This window comes from Cyclopterus lumpus, chromosome 2, assembly GCF_009769545.1.
Source record: "Cyclopterus lumpus isolate fCycLum1 chromosome 2, fCycLum1.pri, whole genome shotgun sequence".
NCBI classification, from domain to species: domain Eukaryota; kingdom Metazoa; phylum Chordata; class Actinopteri; order Perciformes; family Cyclopteridae; genus Cyclopterus; species Cyclopterus lumpus.
The window spans coordinates 800,659-819,882 of record NC_046967.1 but is presented as its reverse complement, the minus strand read 5'-3'; the positions used below and the strand labels follow the sequence as shown (position 1 = coordinate 819,882).

At 45.2% G+C, this 19,224-nt stretch overlaps 2 protein-coding genes across 2 annotated transcripts; both read right to left on the bottom strand.

Moving 5' to 3' along the window:
• Positions 1-7,446: 7,446 nt before the first annotated feature.
• On the bottom strand, positions 7,447-12,944 carry LOC117741935 (solute carrier family 22 member 13). The gene is made up of 10 exons (XM_034549216.1): positions 12,771-12,944; positions 12,358-12,455; positions 12,124-12,278; positions 10,374-10,542; positions 10,160-10,262; positions 9,861-9,994; positions 9,326-9,537; positions 8,936-9,044; positions 8,593-8,841; positions 7,447-7,770 (listed from the first exon to the last, which is right to left on the bottom strand). The coding sequence occupies exons 1-10, from the start codon at positions 12,942-12,944 to the stop codon at positions 7,695-7,697; spliced, it is 1,479 nt and encodes a 492-aa protein (XP_034405107.1). The 3' UTR covers positions 7,447-7,694.
• Positions 12,945-13,804: 860 nt separating this feature from the next.
• Positions 13,805-17,697, bottom strand: LOC117742060 (uncharacterized protein C1orf115-like). Its single transcript, XM_034549345.1, has 2 exons — positions 17,494-17,697; positions 13,805-13,945 (listed from the first exon to the last, which is right to left on the bottom strand). The coding sequence occupies exons 1-2, from the start codon at positions 17,695-17,697 to the stop codon at positions 13,805-13,807; spliced, it is 345 nt and encodes a 114-aa protein (XP_034405236.1).
• Between the last annotated feature and the right edge of the window lie 1,527 nt (positions 17,698-19,224).

Below are 19,224 nucleotides of genomic sequence, written 5' to 3'. Positions count from 1 at the left end.
TGATAAATTCTTTTGCTCTGCGATACTTTTATGTTTCATGAATCAATTAATTATTATAATAATCAGCGGATTGTTCAGAAGGTAGGAACAAAAACACAATTAAATATAAATGTACTTTAATTCTCTCCGGGGAACGAATATCTGGATCGGAAAGTTTTTATTTGTTTGTTGTAAAATATATTTAGGGACTAATTGTTTTGCTTTTTCTAAGAAGTAAACGTGTAATCGAGGCAGAACCAAAGAATATAATAACATTTAAATCACAATTTAATGTAAAGGAACAAAATGTGTTTGTTTAAGCACAAAATGTCGTCTTCACATTAATAAAACTGATTTTATTAATTTAATAATTTAATATAACTGACACCTCTGCACTTTGTTTACACGTGATGTTTGTTTGTTTGTTTGTTTGTGTTCAGTATCAAACACTGACTTCCTGTCCCTTCAAACTAAGACAACAATACGAATAGATTTAAGATACTTTTCAAACTGGGAGATTTATTTATTTTAACTTTCAGATGTTCTTCAAACAGTATTTAAAAGCGTCACTCGTGGGATCTGTTACAGGATATATGTTATAGGTATTTTAATATTGATAATGAAGGTGTATTCTGTCAGTTTAATTAAAGAAAGGTGTGTTTTTAAATATTAGATGTTGTTTAATGATCTTTAATAAATCTGAATTATTGAGACTTTGCATCTATTACTGCTCTTTTTGTCAAATAATCTGTATAAAGCTATGAATACAGAAGAATATCTCAAATTAGAATATTTACCTTGAATTAGTCATTTGAAGAATAATTAGAATGAAAAAATAGTTCTGCATTCATTCAAACCTGCTTATGTCCAAGCCAAATATCTTTAACCAGAAATGTATTTATACAGTATATAAACAGTATTCATACAGTATTCATACAGTATATAAACAGTATTTATACAGTATATAAACAGTATTCATACAGTATTCATACAGTATTCATACAGTATATAAACAGTATTTATACAGTATATAAACAGTATTCATACAGTATATATACAGTATTTATACAGTATATATACAGTATTTATACAGTATATAAACAGTATATAAACAGTATTCATACAGTATATAAACAGTATTCATACAGTATACAAACAGTTTTCATACAGTATACATAGAGTATTCATACAGTATACATGTATATACAGTATTTATACAGTATTTAGTGTTGTGATAATGAGCTTGTCCTGCAGAGGGCGCTGCAGCTGTGCAAAATAAATCTGATGACAGAAGTTCTCTTTTAAAACGCGTCTTTAGGAGTACATTTACTTTCATGCTTCAACTAATAAATGATGTATTATTACAGATACAACTACCAGCAGTATATAAAGTATTTAAAATAACCTTTACCAGCTCCAACATTAAAGTAAGGAACACAGTAATACTACTATAATATGATTCTGCATTAGTGATTCTAATACTGGAAAGTAACAACACATGTACTCAAATACTGCAATCAAGTACATATGAAGGTACTTCTAATACTAATATATTAAATACAGGAGACATTCTGTTAGTTCTGTGTCTGTTGAATACTCCTTTATTCCCAGACACAAGAATCCTCCAGATAATTATCCTCCTCCTATGAATCGCCACCTTAACGTGGTGGAGGAGTTTGAGTGGCTCAGTGATCCTGGGAGCTATGTTGTCCGGGGCATCAGCCCCTGGTAGGGTCTCCCAAGGCAAACAGGTCTCGGGGGAGAGCCCAGACTAAGAGCGGTTCAATAAACCCTGATGATAAGCAGCCCACGGACTGAAGCTACCTTGCCCGGACAAGGGAAACCGGGGCACCCTCCCGGAGCCAGACCCAGGAGGGGAGCTCGTCGGCGAGCGTCTGGTGGCCGGGCTTTCGCCCATAGGGCCCGGTCGGGCTCAGCCCGAAAGAACAGCATGGAGCAGCAGTCACCCTGTGGACCCACCACCCGCAGGGAGAATTATCGGGCTCGGGTGCTATGTAGACCGGGCGGCGGGCCAGGCGGGAGACCTGGGCGGGCCGATCGCCGGCGGCATAGACTAGCTCTAGGGACGTGGAACGTCACCTCACTAGCGGGGAAAGAGCCGGAGCTGGTGCAGGAGGTGGAGCGGTACCAGCTAGATATAGTTGGGCTCACCTCCACGCACAGCATGGGCTCTGGAACCAAGCTCCTGGAGAAGGGTTGGACTTTGTCCTTTTCTGGAGTTGCCCAGGGTGAGAGGCGCCGGGCGGGAGTGGGGATACTCACGAGCCCCCGGCTGAGCGCCGCTGTGTTGGAGTTTTCCCCGGGGAACGAGAGGGTCGCCTCCCTGCGCCTACGGGTTGCGGGGAGTAAGGCTCTGACTGTTGTTTGTGCTTATGCACCGAACAGCATTTCGGAGTATCCGGCCTTCTTGGAGTCGGTGGGAGGGGTCCTGGAAAGGGCGCCGCCTGCCGACTCCATAGTTCTCCTGGGAGACTTCAACGCTCACGTGGGCAATGACAGAGAAACCTGGCGGGGCGTGATTGGGAGGAACGGCTTGCCCGATCTGAACCCGAATGGTGTTTTGTTGTGGGACTTCTGTGCTAGCCACAGTTTGTCCATAACGAACACCATGTTGGAACATAAGGTGGCTCATAAGTGTACCTGGTACCAGAACACCTTAGGCCGGAGATCAATGATCGACTTTGTAATCGTATCATCTGATCTGCGGCCGTATGTCTTGGACACTCGGATGAAGAGAGGAGCAGAGCTGTCAACTGATCACCACCTGGTGGTGAGTTGGATCAGATGGCGGGGGACTCGGCTAGAAAGACCTGGCAAGCCCAAACGTGTAGTGAGGGTGAACTGGGAACGTCTGGCAGAGGATCCTGTCCGGGAGGTCTTCAACTCCCACCTCCGGAAGAACTTCTCACAAATCCCGAGGGAGGCTGGGGTCGTGGAATCCGAGTGGACCTTGTTCAAAGCCTCTATTGTGGACGCGGCTGCTCGGGGCTGTGGCCGGAAGGTCATCGGTGCCTGTCGTGGCGGCAACCCGAGAACCCGGTGGTGGACACCGGGGGTGAGGGAAGCTGTTGAATACTCGTTCCCTTTATTCCCAGACACAAGCAGGTACATAAAGGACTCCATGGACGCTGGTAGCATTCGCCCTTCCTCATCCCCAGCTGGAGCTGGTTTCAAGAAGGACAAGTCACTACATCCCTGCATTGACTACCGAGGCCTCAACGACATCACGGTTAAGAATCGGTACCCTCTCCCACTCATTTCCTCTGCTTTTTTCACTAAGCTTGATCTAAGGAACACCTATCATCTTGTCAGAATCAGGGACGGGGACGAGTGGCAGCGTCCAATACCCCCAGTGGCCACTATGAGTACCTTGTCATGCCGTTTGGCCTGGGGGCCACTAACGCCCCAGCTGTGTTTCAGGCCCTGGTTCAGGCCCATGTTGAATGAGTTTGTGTTTGTGTACCTGGATGTCATCTTGATTTTTTTCCAAGAATGAAGGGAAACATCTTGTCTCAAAAAGATGCAGAAAAGCTGGTTCACGCGTTTGTTACTTCCAGACTAGATTACTGCAACTCCTTATTATCAGGCTGCTCTAATAAGTCTCTTAAATCCCTCCAGTTGATCCAGAATGCTGCAGCTTGTGTACTCACAAAAACTAAGAAAAGAGATCACATGACTCCTGTATTAGCTGCTCTGCAGTGGCTCCCTGTAAAATCAAGAATCTCATTTAAAATTCTTCTCCTCACCTACAAAGCCTTGATTGGTGATGCACCATCATATCTTAAGGAGCTTGTAGTACCATATTGCCCCACTAGAGAGCTGCTCACTAAATGCGGGGCTACTTGTGGTTCCTAGAGTCCTAAAAAGTAGGATGGGAGCAAGAGCCTTCAGTTATCAAGCTCCTCTTTTATGGAACCAGCTTCCACTTTCAGTCCGGGAGGCAGACACAGTCACCTCATTTAAGAATAGACTTAAGACTTTCCTCTTTAATAGTGCTTATAGTTAGGGCTGAATCAGGTTTGCCCTGGTCCAGCCCCTTGATATGCTGCTATAGGCTTATAGGCTGCTGGGGGATGTTTTAGGATACACTGAGCACCTATCTCCTCTTCTCTCTCTCCTTATGGATGAATTTACATCTCTCCATTGCACCTTATTAACTCTGCTTCCTCCCCGGAGTCGTTGTGACTTCACGTCTCATAGGGTCCATTGGACCTGGAGGTGTCTGATGCTGGTGAGCCGGCCTCCCATTGGCCCTGCTGATGCCCCACCCCCCCTCCTCTCTACCTCCTTCTGTTTCATGGATTGGAGTTCCATTCATACATTGTCATATTCATGTAATGTGTTTATGTAACTCTGTAACTCTGTTCATCTGGTCACATGACATCTATTCATCTGTCCATCCGGGGAGAGGGATCCTCCTCTGTTGCTCTCCTGAAGGTTTCTTCACTTTTTTCCCTGTCAAAGGTTATTTTTGGGGAGTTTTTCCTGATTCAATGTGAGGTCAAAGGTCAGGGATGTCGTATGTGTACAGATTGTAAAGCCCTCTGAGGCAAATTTGTAATTTGTGATATTGGGCTGTACAAAATAAACTGAATTGAATTGAATTAAACTGAATTGAATTGAATTGGAACATGAACAGCATGTCCGGAGAGTTCTACAGCTGGAGAACCAGCTGTTTGCCAAGGCTCCGTCTCCTTCCTGGGCTTCATCGTGGCACCCGGGAGCATCCAGAGGCTGCTCCCCTCCATGCTCTCACCTCTCCAGGTACCAGGTTCCTGTGGAATCCTCAAGCTGGGGAGGCATTCAGAGTCCTCAAGAAGCGGTTCACCTCTGAACTTGCAGCGCTCCCGCATCATCACCATCATCACCATCACCATCATCATCACCACCACCATCATCATCACCACCACCATCACCATCACCACCATCATCACCATCTTCATCACCACCACCATCACCACCATCACCACCATCACCACCATCATCACCATCTTCATCACCACCACCATCACCATCATCACCATCATCACCATCACCACCATCACCATCATCACCATCACCACCATCATCTTCATCACCACCACCATCATCACCATCATCACCATCATCACCATCATCACCATCACCACCATCACCATCATCACCATCATCACCATCATCACCACCACCATCATCATCACCACCATCATCACCACCATCACCATCATCACCATCACTATCATCATCACCACCACCATCACCATCATCACCATCATCACCACCACCATCATCACCATCATCACTATCACCATCACCACCATCATCACCATCACCATCACCACCATCATCACCATCATCACTATCACCATCACCACCATCATCACCATCACCATCACCATCATCATCACCATCATCACTACCACCATCACCACCATCACCACCATCATCACCATCATCATCATCCCCATCACCATCATCACTATCACCATCATCACCATCACCACCATCACCACCATCACCACCATCATCACCATCACCATCATCATCCCCATCACCATCCCCATCACCATCATCATCACCATCACCACCATCACCACCATCACCACCATCACCACCATCATCATCATCATCACCATCATCACCATCATCATCACCATCACCATCACCATCACCATCATCATCCCCATCACCATCCCCATCACCATCATCATCACCATCATCACCATCACCACCATCATCACCATCACCACCATCACCATCATCATCACCATCACCACCATCATCACCATCATCATCACCATCACCACCATCATCACCATCATCATCCTCATCACCACCATCACCATCCTCATCACCATCATCATCACCATCACCACCATCATCACCATCATCATCCTCATCACCACCATCACCATCCTCATCACCATCATCACCACCATCATCACCACCACCATCACCATCATCACCATCCCCATAACCATCCCCATCATCATCATCATCACCATCACCATTACCACCATCACCATCACCACCATCATCACCATCACCATCATCACCATCCTCATCATCACCATCACCATGACCATCATCACCATCACCATCCTCATCACCACCATCACCATCACCATCCCCATCACCATCCCCATCATCATCACCACCATCACCATCACCATGACCATCACCACCATCATCACCATCACCATCCTCATCATCACCATCACCATGACCATCATCACCATCACCATCCCCATCCTCATCACCACCATGACCATCACCATCACCATGACCATCACCATCACCACCATCACCATCACCATCACCATGACCATCATCACCATCACCATCATCACCATCACCATGACCATCATCACCATCACCACCATCACCATCATCACCATCACCATCCCCATCCTCATCACCACCATCACCACCATGACCATCACCACCATCACCACCATGACCATCACCATCACCACCATCATCACCATCACCATCCTCATCATCACCATCACCATGACCATCATCACCATCACCATCCTCATCACCACCATCACCATCATCACCATCACCATCATCACCATCACCATCCTCATCACCACCATCACCATCACCATCCCCATCATCATCACCACCATCACCATCATCACCATCACCATCCTCATCACCACCATCACCATCACCATCCTCATCACCACCATCCCCATCCCCATCACCATCCCCATCATCATCACCATCATCACCATCACCATCCTCATCACCACCATCACCATCACCATCCCCATCATCATCACCACCATCACCATCCTCATCACCACCATCACCATCATCACCATCACCATCCTCATCACCACCATCCTCATCACCACCATCCCCATCACCATCCCCATCACCATCATCATCACCACCATCACCATCATCACCATCACCATCCTCATCACCACCATTCTCATCATCACCATCACCATCCCCATCACCATCCCCATCTTCATCACCACCATCACCATCCTCATCACCACCATCACCATCCTCATCACCACCATCATCATCACCATCCCCATCACCATCCCCATCATCATCACCACCATCACCATCATCACCATCACCATCCTCATCACCACCATCACCATCCTCATCACCACCATCACCATCCTCATCACCACCATCACCATCATCATCACCATCCTCATCACCACCATCACCATCCTCATCATCACCATCCTCATCACCACCATCACCATCCTCATCATCACCATCATTACCATGACCATCACCATCATCACCATCACCATCATCATCATCATCACCACATCCATCATCATCATCATCACCACCATCATCAACACAACAAACACAAACAGTTAAAGTTGTTTATTAAAGTACCCGTGTCACAGAGATGAAACTTCATCTGATTTGTATCAGTTTGTTGAATACATGTGTTCACAGCAGGTTCAATATACTAAAGGACATGTTATGCATTATCAACCCTAAATGTGTGCACAATGCAACACACAATCACATGACCGGTCACGTGACCCACCAGGATGTTCCGCAGGTGTCCCTCAGGGACTTCATGAGTTAAAATCAAGGATACAGCTGGAGAAGGAACTTTCCTGAATCTTCACAGCACCTGTGTCCCGTGGATCCTTATGGGTTAAAACACAATTCAACAAAAATAACTCAACCTGTGTGCGTGTGCACGTGCACGTGTGTTTATGTCAGTCCAGTGTGTGCAGTTCGTCTTTCTCTGCAGGGAGCGTCTCAGTTTTCTGGGTTTGGCTGCTCACCAGCTTCCTGAAAACACACACACACACACAGCTGAGCATTATTTTGAAACTTAAAAGAGATTGAATGAAAATATAAAACACCCTCATTTGGTCTGACGTAGTCCAACGGAAAGATACGCTCTCTGGTTTCTAGTGTGGCAACGACAGGAAGTAGGCGATGAGGACAGGAAGTCAGTTATGATGGCGGGAAGTATGTGAGGACAACAGCAAGTAGACAAGGATGACAGGAAGTAGGCTACTATGGCAGGAAGTAGTTGAAGAAAACAGGAAGTAGGCAAGGATGACAGGAAGTAGGCTACTATGGCAGGAAGTAGGCTACTATGGCAGGAAGTAGTAAAATAAAACAGGAAGTAGGCAAGGATGACAGGAAGTAGGCAGTGACGAAGGGAAGTAGTTTACTATGGCAGGAAATAGTTGAAGAAAACAACAAGTAGGCTAGGATGACAGGAAGTAGGTAGTGACGAAGGGAAGTAGGCAAGGATGACAGGAAGTAGGCAGTGACGAAGGGAAGTATGTTACTATGGCAGGAAGTAGTTGAAGAAAACAGGAAGTAGTCAAGGGTGACAGGAAGTAGGTAGTGACGAAGGGAAGTAGGTTACTACTGCAGGAAGTAGTTGAAGACAACGGTAAGTAGGCAGTCACGAAGGAAAGATGGTGACAACTACGGGAAGTAGGCGCCGACTATGGAAAGTAGGCGGAGATGAGAGGAAGTAAGAGAAAAAGTGGGCGGGTACCCTGAGTACCAACAGTCCTTAGCGCAGCTGATCTTGAGTGTTCTCTGTTCTTCTATAATAAATAACACCTGAGCTGGATGAGGGATTTCTCTCACCGTGTCCAGAGGGCTTTCATGCTGGGTGGGCGGGGCCGAGGCTGCCTCTCACAGTCCTCCACCGAATCTGGGAGGGGGACGCCGCTGGTCTCCGGCAACAGCAGGCACAGGCCGCAGCCTACGATTGGTCCGCTGCTGTAGACGACCATGGCGGCCAATGAGATCGCCCCGTTTGGGGTAGAAGGAACGAGGGAGTTGACCAAGCAGCCGAGCCGGAAAGACAGGTTGACCAAGGACATACACCGCTGTCTGGGTCACAATGACATGGTCGACATTATATATACTGTACACACACGTGTATATATGTGTGTAAGTATACACATATACATGGATGTGTATGTACCTGACCACAGTGGGGAACAGCTCAATGCTGTACAGGGTGGAGATGAAGAGGGCCGCCAGGATGCAGAGTTTCCCCAGCAGAGCCAGACTCATCACCAGCACCGGCTCGCCTGCACACACAACATCACAAGCACCTGATTATCATTGATCGGTTCAGTGCGGAGTACATCCTTGACTTGGAGTGGCTTAATGTACTAATGCTAATTTTATAATAATTTTTATAAACTAAAGTATCATAAATCAGCATCCGACTCTATGCAGATGATACGCTACTGTACGCCCCTAAAGTCTAGTGACACTGATCATTATTGTATAATTCTATATATATATATATAATTGATATTACGACACGTGTTATGTGTAGGAGGAGGTATTTGATCTGAATGCACACCGTTGTATCTGGACAACAGCAGCGACAGGAAGCAGGCCGCTCCGCTGAGGAACAAAGCGAGCATGCTGATTGGCCGGCGTCCCAGGCGAACCAATGGGATGAGCAAGCAGGGAGCCTCCGATAGGCCGGAGAAAAACTGGGCGGAGTAGACGCCGACGCCAAAAGAGCCGATGTTCATGCAGATGCCGAAGTACGTCAACGCCGACGCCGCACTGCAGGACGAACTCAGGTTATTAAGTCCCGCCCCTTTTGATCAGATTTACCTGTAAACTATCCAAAGGGTTCCAGGAGAGAACTGCATAATATCGTACTTATTATAAGGATAAGGATGGAGGTAAAGTGTAAACGTGAAACATACAATTTCACAAGCATGGAAAATTATGCCTTCCAGCCACCTGAACCTAAAAGCTTCATAGACAACAAGTAGGATTCAAATGTATTCTCAAAATATTATAACTTAATCAACTTTTATTATAACTTATACTCTTTTTTGTAAATATATATATATATTTATTAAAGTCAGTGTTTGTGGTACCTGAGGTAGCTCATGATAAAGAGCCGCAGAAGGACCGTGGGATGCTTCAGGTGGATGATGTCACTGGGGGCGTGGCCTCCAGGTGGACACTCCTTCTGAACCTCGGTGGCTTTCTGCAGGTCGGACCACAACAGCTACACACAGAAACACACTCATTGACTTTAACTCAAACAGTGCGTGTGTGTGCGCGTGTGTGTGTGTGTGTGTGTGTGTGTGTGTGTGTGTGTGTGTGTGTGTGTGTGTGTGTGTGTGTGTGTGTGTGTGTGTGTGTGTGTGTGTGTGTGTGTGTGTGGGTTTACCAAGTCCAGACACTGTTTATCTGCAGGGCTGTTGCAGCGATAGCGCTCCAGAACGTCCGTCCTCCTGCGGAGCAGCAACCAGCGAGGAGACTCTGGTATGGAACTGGAACAGGGAGGGAGCTGGTGAACCTTCTCAAGAGCTAAGCAGACAGACGGGCAGAGAGACGGGCAGAGAGACGGGCAGAGTGACAGACAGACGGACTGGTGCACCTACTTGTAGAGCGGCAGACAGACGAGCTGAGGCAGAGCCAACGACAGGTGCAGCTGTCTCCAGGTGGGGCTGAGCCAGGCCAGCGGAGCTCCGCCCATCGTCCCCAGACTGAAGCAGAACGGCAGGAAGGCCGACGGCCAGAGCCGAGCGGCCGGCGGCGTCCACTCCACGGCTGTGGAGAAAACAAACGCCCTTTGAGTCACCCCGGCTACCTTTGGGGAACCCGGGGCTTTTCTTTAGTGCGGTACTTCAGGTAGATTTTGAGAGAATGCAGCGTTAACACATGAAGCATAGACTTCTATACAACCAGAGGAGTCGCCCTCTGGTGGTCAGGAGAGAGAATGCAGCTTTAACACATGAAGCATAGACTTCTATACAACCAGAGGAGTCGCCCTCTGGTGGTCAGGAGAGAGAATGCAGCTTTAACACATGAAGCATAGACTTCTATACAACCAGAGGAGTCGCCCTCTGGTGGTCAGGAGAGAGAATGCAGCTTTAACACATGAAGCATAGACTTCTATACAACCAGAGGAGTCGCCCCCTGGTGGTCAGGAGAGAGAATGCAGCGTTAACACATGAAGCATAGACTTCTATACAACCATTGGAGTCGCCCCCTGGTTGTCAGGAGAGAGAATGCAGCGTTAACACATGAAGCATAGACTTCTATACAACCAGAGGAGTCGCCCCCTGGTTGTCAGGAGAGAGAATGCAGCTTTAACACATGAAGCATAGACTTCTATACAACCAGAGGAGTCGCCCCCTGGTGGTCAGGAGAGAGAATGCAGCTTTAACACATGAAGCATAGACTTCTATACAACCAGAGGAGTCGCCCCCTGGTGGTCAGGAGAGAGAATGCAGCTTTAACACATGAAGCATAGACTTCTATACAACCAGAGGAGTCGCCCCCTGGTGGTCAGGAGAGAGAATGCATTTTTAACACATGAAGCATAGACTTCTATACAACCAGAGGAGTCGCCCCCTGGTGGTCAGGAGAAAGAATGCAGCTTTAACACATGAAGCATAGACTTCTATACAACCAGAGGAGTCGCCCCCTGGTGGTCAGGAGAGAGAATGCAGCTTTAACACATGAAGCATAGACTTCTATACAACCAGAGGAGTCGCCCCCTGGTGGTCAGGAGAGAGAATGCAGCTTTAACACATGAAGCATAGACTTCTATACAACCAGAGGAGTCGCCCCCTGGTGGTCAGGAGAGAGAATGCAGCTTTAACACATGAAGCATAGACTTCTATACAACCAGAGGAGTCGCCCCCTGGTGGTCAGGAGAGAGAATGCAGCTTTAACACATGAAGCATAGACTTCTATACAACCAGAGGAGTCGCCCCCTGGTGGTCAGGAGAGAGAATGCAGCTTTAACACATGAAGCATAGACTTCTATACAACCAGAGGAGTCGCCCCCTGGTGGTCAGGAGAGAGAATGCAGCTTTAACACATGAAGCATAGACTTCTATACAACCAGAGGAGTCGCCCCCTGGTGGTCAGGAGAGAGAATGCAGCTTTAACACATGAAGCTTTGGCTTCACTTTACCAGAGGTGGTCTCCCGCTCTAGAATCACCAGGAAGTTGGTTGTATTGAAGCTGCTGTCCCCTTTCAGTCTCAGCCAGAGGTCAGAGGTCAGTGTTTTCCTCATTAGCAGGACTTTATCTGGGACACGTGTTCTTTATCTCCCTCGTGTCCCACTGTGGTCCAATAAAACTCACCGGACACCCGGTGAGGTCAGTGTGGTTCGTTACCCAGACTGAAGGAGCAGATGTTGATGCAGCAGCAGCAGACGCCGGTCAAGCAGCGAACGGCGAGGTAGAGGAAGGGCTGAGGAAGGACGGCGGGCACGAGGCCACAGAGGGCGTGCACGTACATACACACCAGCAGCACCGTGCGCTTCCCGTACCTGCAGACAGCAGCGGCGTAGAAGCGCGTTAGAGGAGGCCGAGAGAGCTGCAGGTGAATGGAATGTGTTGGTGTCGTACCGGTCGGATATGGCTCCGCCCACCAGGGATCCCAGCAGCAGGCCGACCATGTAGGCAGTCTGAGCGTACGGCAACCAGTCGGCCCAGTCACACACTGACTGACACACACACGGACACACACAGGCACACAGTAAGGCTTTGTTTGTTGATCTTATTGGACTTATCACCAAGCCGGAGTCCTTGTTTGTGATTTATCATTTCTGAACAGACGGAAACATTAACAGCGTCACGTTGCACATTAACATTAAGTTATCTGTGTGGTTATCGCTCGCTTGTGTAATGTTGTGTTTCACGCCCTGAGACACACAAAGCTCTGCTCATTTCAAAGTTAAATATGAAATATTATACATAATTATTATATTAAATAAATGTTTTTTTCATATTTCAGGAATATCGAGGTGAACCTCACTCACGTCTCGGTTCCCGCTCGCCTGTGATTGGCCGGCAGTAGGCGCCATCGTGCCGTTGCCCCGCCGACAGGATCCGGCGACGACGGCGGCCGCGAAAACGTCGAGATAGAAAAGGAAAGAGAGGAAGAAGAAGACGAGGGAGAGGCGCCAGTAGACGGACAGCTGCAGCGGAGACATGGAACCGGAGTCTGACCCCTTCAATAATCTACCAGGACTTGAAGAGGCTCAACAGCTGCTGCTGAGGACCTTCATCACTGCTTCTGGCCCCGCCCCCTGTCCAAGGGGGCGGGGACACAGCGACACCCTCTGGACATCCGATGCTATTACAGCTGGTCATTATTTTCTTTTTTTAATGAATGCCAAAGTAAAAGATAGAATACTTTTTTTTTTAAACAGGCAGCAAGAAAGTTGAAAGTATTGGTATACGTATATATACATATATATATATATATGTATATATGTATATATACATATTTATTTATACATATATATATGTATATATACATATATATTTATTACTTTCCCTTTGTCTCTGAAAGGGGTTATAAAGTTATAAAGTTATAAAGTCCAGAATATAATCTGCATTTTCTTACAAAACTCCACTTAGATGAATACAGTATTTTCAAAATAAACTTCCGTCTGTCGCAGTAATCAATGCTCGGGTTGATAAAAGCAGATCATAATTTCTGTCTCTAGACCAGATTAAATATGTCTTAACAATGCAGTATTTCTACCACAACATGACACCGAGGTGACTCCTGTTTCGCTAGGAAAGGATGGAAGGAGGTAGGGAATGAAATGAGGACAGACACAAGAAACGTTACGAGCACATTTATAATATTATACAAATATAAAAAACAGTTGTTGTGTTAGGAACATATAATACAAAGGAGGCGTATAAGAAGTTAACAGCTTGGAAAAGTATTTTATTTCTACTTCCATTTTAGTAATAGCCAAAAGACTGTCTGGACTAGACTTCTATAAACGCTATCGGACTCAAACAAGATGGCTTCTCGCTGCGTCGTCCACACGTCCCATCATGCTTTGCTGCCGGCGGTGCGGCGGACCTCCGTCACCACGATGGACACGGCTGAGAGGGGGGCGGAGTAGACGGAGGCCATGTTCTGCAGGCCGAGCACCAGGCAGCTCCAGCTGTAGCGCAGCGCCTTGCCCACGTTCTGATGGACGAAACACAAGGTGAGGGTTCAGTTCCTGCCACTGCCTCAGAGCAAGGCATTACATCTATTAACCCACTACTGAATCCAATGATGCTGTTCCTGATCGCCAGAGGATGAATCCTATGACAGTGGTGACTTCTTAAATAGTCAAAGATGTTACTGAATGTGCCTCAAAATTTACTTTAAATAATGGTTCAATCTTTCAATGAACCCCACTAATTTCAGAGTTGGTCTAGACATTTGCGTTCCCCAGAGGATGAACCCCACTAATTTCAGAGTTGGTCTAGACATTCGCGTTCCCCAGAGGATGAACCCCACTAATTTCAGAGTTGGTCTAGACATTTGCGTTCCCCAGAGGATGAACCCCTCTGATTTCAGAGTTGGTCTAGACATTCGCGTTCCCCAGAGGATGAACCCCACTGATTTCAGAGTTGGTCTAGACATTTGCGTTCCCCAGAGGATGAACCCCTCTGATTTCAGAGTTGGTCTAGACATTCGCGTTCCCCAGAGGATGAACCCCACTGATTTCAGAGTTGGTCTAGACATTCACGTTCCCCAGAGGATGAACCCCAGTGATTTCAGAGTTGGTCTAGACATTCGCGTTCCCCAGAGGATGAACCCCACTGATTTCAGAGTTGGTCTAGACATTCGCGTTCCCCAGAGGATGAACCCCACAGACTTTGGGTTATCCCCTGACTTTTCCTTTAGTGCAGTCACAGGGTTCACATTTAACGTTTATTGGGAAGATTGTAATGAAATGGGGTTCAGACATTCATGCTCCCAAGAAGATGGATTGTATTCCTATTTTTAAATAATTTACTGTTGTTATGTTTATATTTATAGTTTTTACATTTATTTATTTTATATGTTATTATATATTTTATTATAACATACCTATTTTCTAAATTAATTAACATGTGTGTTTCAATTTAATAATATTTGTTTTGACTATTTTTTGTGGTATTATATTCAATTCAATTCAATTCAGTTTATTTTGTATAGCCCAATATCACAAATTACAAATTATCCTCAGAGGGTTTTACAATCTGTACACATACGACATCCCTGACCTTTGACCTCACATCGGATCAGGAAAAACTCCCCAAAAATAACCTTTCACAGGGAAAAAAGGGAAGAACCCTTCAGGAGAGCAACAGAGGAGGATCCCTCTCCCCGGATGGACAGATGAATAGATGTCATGTGACCAGATGAACAGAGTTACAGAGTTACATAAACACATTACATGAATATGACAATGTATGAATGGAACTCCAATCCATGAAACAGAAGGAGGTAGAGAGGAGGGGGCGGGGCATCAGCAGGGCCAATGGGAGGCCGGCTCACCAGCATCAGACACCTCCAGGTCCAATGGACCCTATGAGACGTGAAGTCACAACGACTCCGGGGAGGAAGCAGAGTTAATAAGGTGCAATGGAGAGATGTAAATTCATCCATTAGGAGAGAGAGAAGAGGAGATAGGTGCTCAGTGTATCCTAAAACATCCCCCAGCAGCCTATAAGCCTATAGCAGCATATCAAGGGTCTGGACCAGGGCAAACCTGATTCAGCCCTAACTATAAGCACTATTAAAGAGGAAAGTCTTAAGTCTATTCTTAAATGAGGTGACTGTGTCTGCCTCCCGGACTGAAAGTGGAAGCTGGTTCCATAAAAGAGGAGCTTGATAACTGAAGGCTCTGGCTCCCATCCTACTTTTTAGGACTCTTGGAACCACAAGTAGCCCCGCATTTAGTGAGCAGTGCTGTCTCTGTGGTGTTTACTAAATCCTGACTGAAACTCCTCAAATAAACTATTCTGATGTAGAAAGTCACACAACTGATTTGTGACTACTTTCTCAAGGATCTTAGAGAGGAAGGGAAGGTTAGAGATCGGTCTGTAGTTAGTCAACACCTCTGGATTAAGAGTGGTCTTCTTCAGGAGAGGTTTAATTACAGCTACTTTGAAGGAATGTGGTACATGGCCTGTTAGCAAAGACACATTAACAATATCCAGCAGAGAGGTGCCAATTAAAGGCAACACGTCTTTAAGCAGCCTCGTTGGGATGGGGTCTAAGAGACAGGTAGATGGTTTAGAAGTAGAAACCGTTGAGGACAATTGGTCTAGGTTAATGGGAGAAAAGCTATCCAAATATACACCAGGGCATACAGCCGTTTCCAAGGCCACTCCTCTTGATGACAGATCGGCAGTAGTTGAGGGCAAGAGAGCATCAATCTTGCCTCTAATAATTAAAATCTTTTCATTGAAGAAGTTCATGAAGTCATTACTACTGAGGTCTATAGGAATACACGGCTCCACAGAGCTGTGACTCTCTGTCAGCCTGGCTACAGTGCTAAAGAGAACCCTGGGGTTGTTCTTATTTTTCTCTATTACTGATGAGTAATAGCTTTCGTGAAGTTTGCTTTAGGTTGCTGGTCTGAGGGTTATACCAGGGAGCAAACCTCCTTTGCCTCACTGTCTTTTTCTTCAGTGGGGCTATCGAGTCTAGTGTCATTCTCAGTGAGCCTGTAGCACTATCGACAATATGATCAATCTGGGACGGACTAAAGTTAGCACAGGAGTCCTCCGTCACATTGAGACGTGGTATTGAATCAAATGCAGAAGGAATCTCTTCTTTAAATGTAGCTACAGCACTGTCAGTTAGACATCTGGTGTAGAAACTTTTGAATATTATTGAATTATTTGATAATGAATTTAGGATTTATAATTTAATATTTTTTATTATATTTAGTGGTACACATTTTGTACATTTGGTTTGGTTTATAATAAAAGTTATTTCAGTCCACGTGTTGATTTGGGTTATTTTCAGAAGTATAAATACCTCTAGTGAGTTGTGTTGAGGTCAAAGGTCAAACTGAGTGAATGTTTAACAGATTCAAACCTGTGACTTCACCCGAAGCTACAAACCGCTTCATGAGTTATGACTTCTTTCATGTTTTCATGTCAATATTTACTTTAGTACTTTTAGAATTTGAAGCACATTTTAACACCTTTATGGTTTTGTTTAGATGCTTTTCCTTAAAAGAAACATGATGTCTAAAGTTAAAATGACAAATAATAATAAGTTAAACTTTAATTTTACATTGTATTATAATAGTTATTATTAGTTGTAACATTAATGTATTTATATAGCATTGTTTTTTTCTTCTTAGAATTAAAATGTATATAACATTGTATTTATAATTGATATTTTTATATTTAGTTGTTGAGGTAACCTGATATTTATTTATTAAAATGTGTTTGAGTTATTTATATATACAAATATGTATTATTTTTATTAATTCATTTATATTTTTATCTTTCCATTTGATTAATTATTATTATATGTTGTTATATTATTATAGTATTTAATTGTATTACTTTACAACTCAATTTACCTTTCAATTCATATTTTAAACATGTTTGTTTTGTTTTTATAAATAATATGATATTAAATAATATTAATCAATCTTTGTATTATATTAACATGTTTATCGTTTTGATTAACAAAACATACAATGATTACACCCCTTCAGGTCAAAGGTCAGCTCTTACCTTCCTGTACTTCTTGTACTTCTTCTTCTTCCTCCTCCTCTTCTCCTCTGGCGTCTCCTCCTTCTCCTCCTCCGCCTCCTCGATCAGAGGCTCGTATCGATCCGGCAGCACGGAGAAGAACACCTCCTTGGAGTTCTTCTTCTTCTTCTTCTTCTTCTTCTCCTCCGGAGGAGCAGCGTCCTCCTCCTTCTCCAGCGCTCCCATCCCTCCTTCCTCCTCGTGTGCCGGACTCGTTCCTCCTCCTCTTCCTCGAGGCCCTGAGCTCAGACAGGAGGACCTTTGGAGCGAGGAGGAGTCAAACTTTATGAAGCGCCCGGAGGAGGCTTCAGAGAGGAAGCAGGAAGCAGGATTAGAGGAAGAATGTGGACTTTGTTTCCTCCACTTCTTCCTCACCTCCTCCACTTGTACCATCTCCTCACCTCCTCCACTTGTACCGTCTCCTCACCTCCTTCCTTGTACACTCTTCCTCACCTCCTTCCTTGTACACTCTTCCTCCCTTGTACACTCTTCCTCACCTCATTCCTTGTACACTCTTCCTCACCTCCTTCCTTGTACACTCTTCCTCCCTTGTACACTCTTCCTCACCTCATTCCTTGTACACTCTTCCTCACCTCCTTCCTTGTACACTCTTCCTCCCTTGTACACTCTTCCTCACCTCATTCCTTGTACACTCTTCCTCACCTCCTTCCTTGTACACTCTTCCTCCCTTGTACACTCTTCCTCACCTCCTTCCTTGTACACTCTTCCTCAACTCCTTCCTTGTACACTCTTCCTCCCTTGTACACTCTTCCTCACCTCCTTCCTTGTACACTCTTCCTCAACTCCTTCCTTGTACACTCTTCCTCACCTCCTCACACACTTCTCCTCCAGCTGGATTCTCTTCTGTGTTTGTTTAGCAGAACAAACACAGAAGCTCTGCGTCAACATCCCAAACTAGAAGAACGTGTCCTACTTTTATGAAGTCATGAATACGATTATTATGGAGAAAAATAACTTTACAATAGAGCGCTGGATTAAATAAGAGAGGAAAGTGACCCCAGCTCCTCTTCCTTCATATGAAGTATTATTATTAATAAATAGAGCGCTGGATTAAATAAGAGAGGAAAGTGACCCCAGCTCCTCTTCCTTCATATGAAGTATTATTATTAATAAATAGAGCGCTGGATTAAATAAGAGAGGAAAGTGACCCCAGCTCCTCTTCCTTCATATGAAGTATTATTATTAATAAACAGAGCGCTGGATTAAATAAGAGAGGAAAGTGACCCCAGCTCCTCTTCCTTCATATGAAGTATTATTATTAATAAAGGCTCCTCATGTAAACCGGAGCCCTCCATGAGTTCCTCTCCAGGAGCAAAGCTGCAGGCCACAGGAGGCCTCACGGTGCTCCTCTTGTCGGTCCTCGGCTGTAATAAAGACTTCTGGACGGCTTTGAGACCCAGAAGAGACCCAGAAGAGACCCAGAGATTACAGAGAGAAACCAATATCCCACATTCCTGAGCACAGAGAGACCATTGTTCTCCTTTTACATCTTCATGTGATAACTAATTATAATCAACAGTATTCTGTGTGTAATTAAAACATGCAGAGCAGGGGTCACAAATATGGACCGTGGTCCCAGACCCCGTTGGGCCCTGGGCCTAGAACCGATAGATAATTGTGAATTATTACATTTTGTATATATACAGTATATATATATATATATATATATATATATATATATATATAGTTATG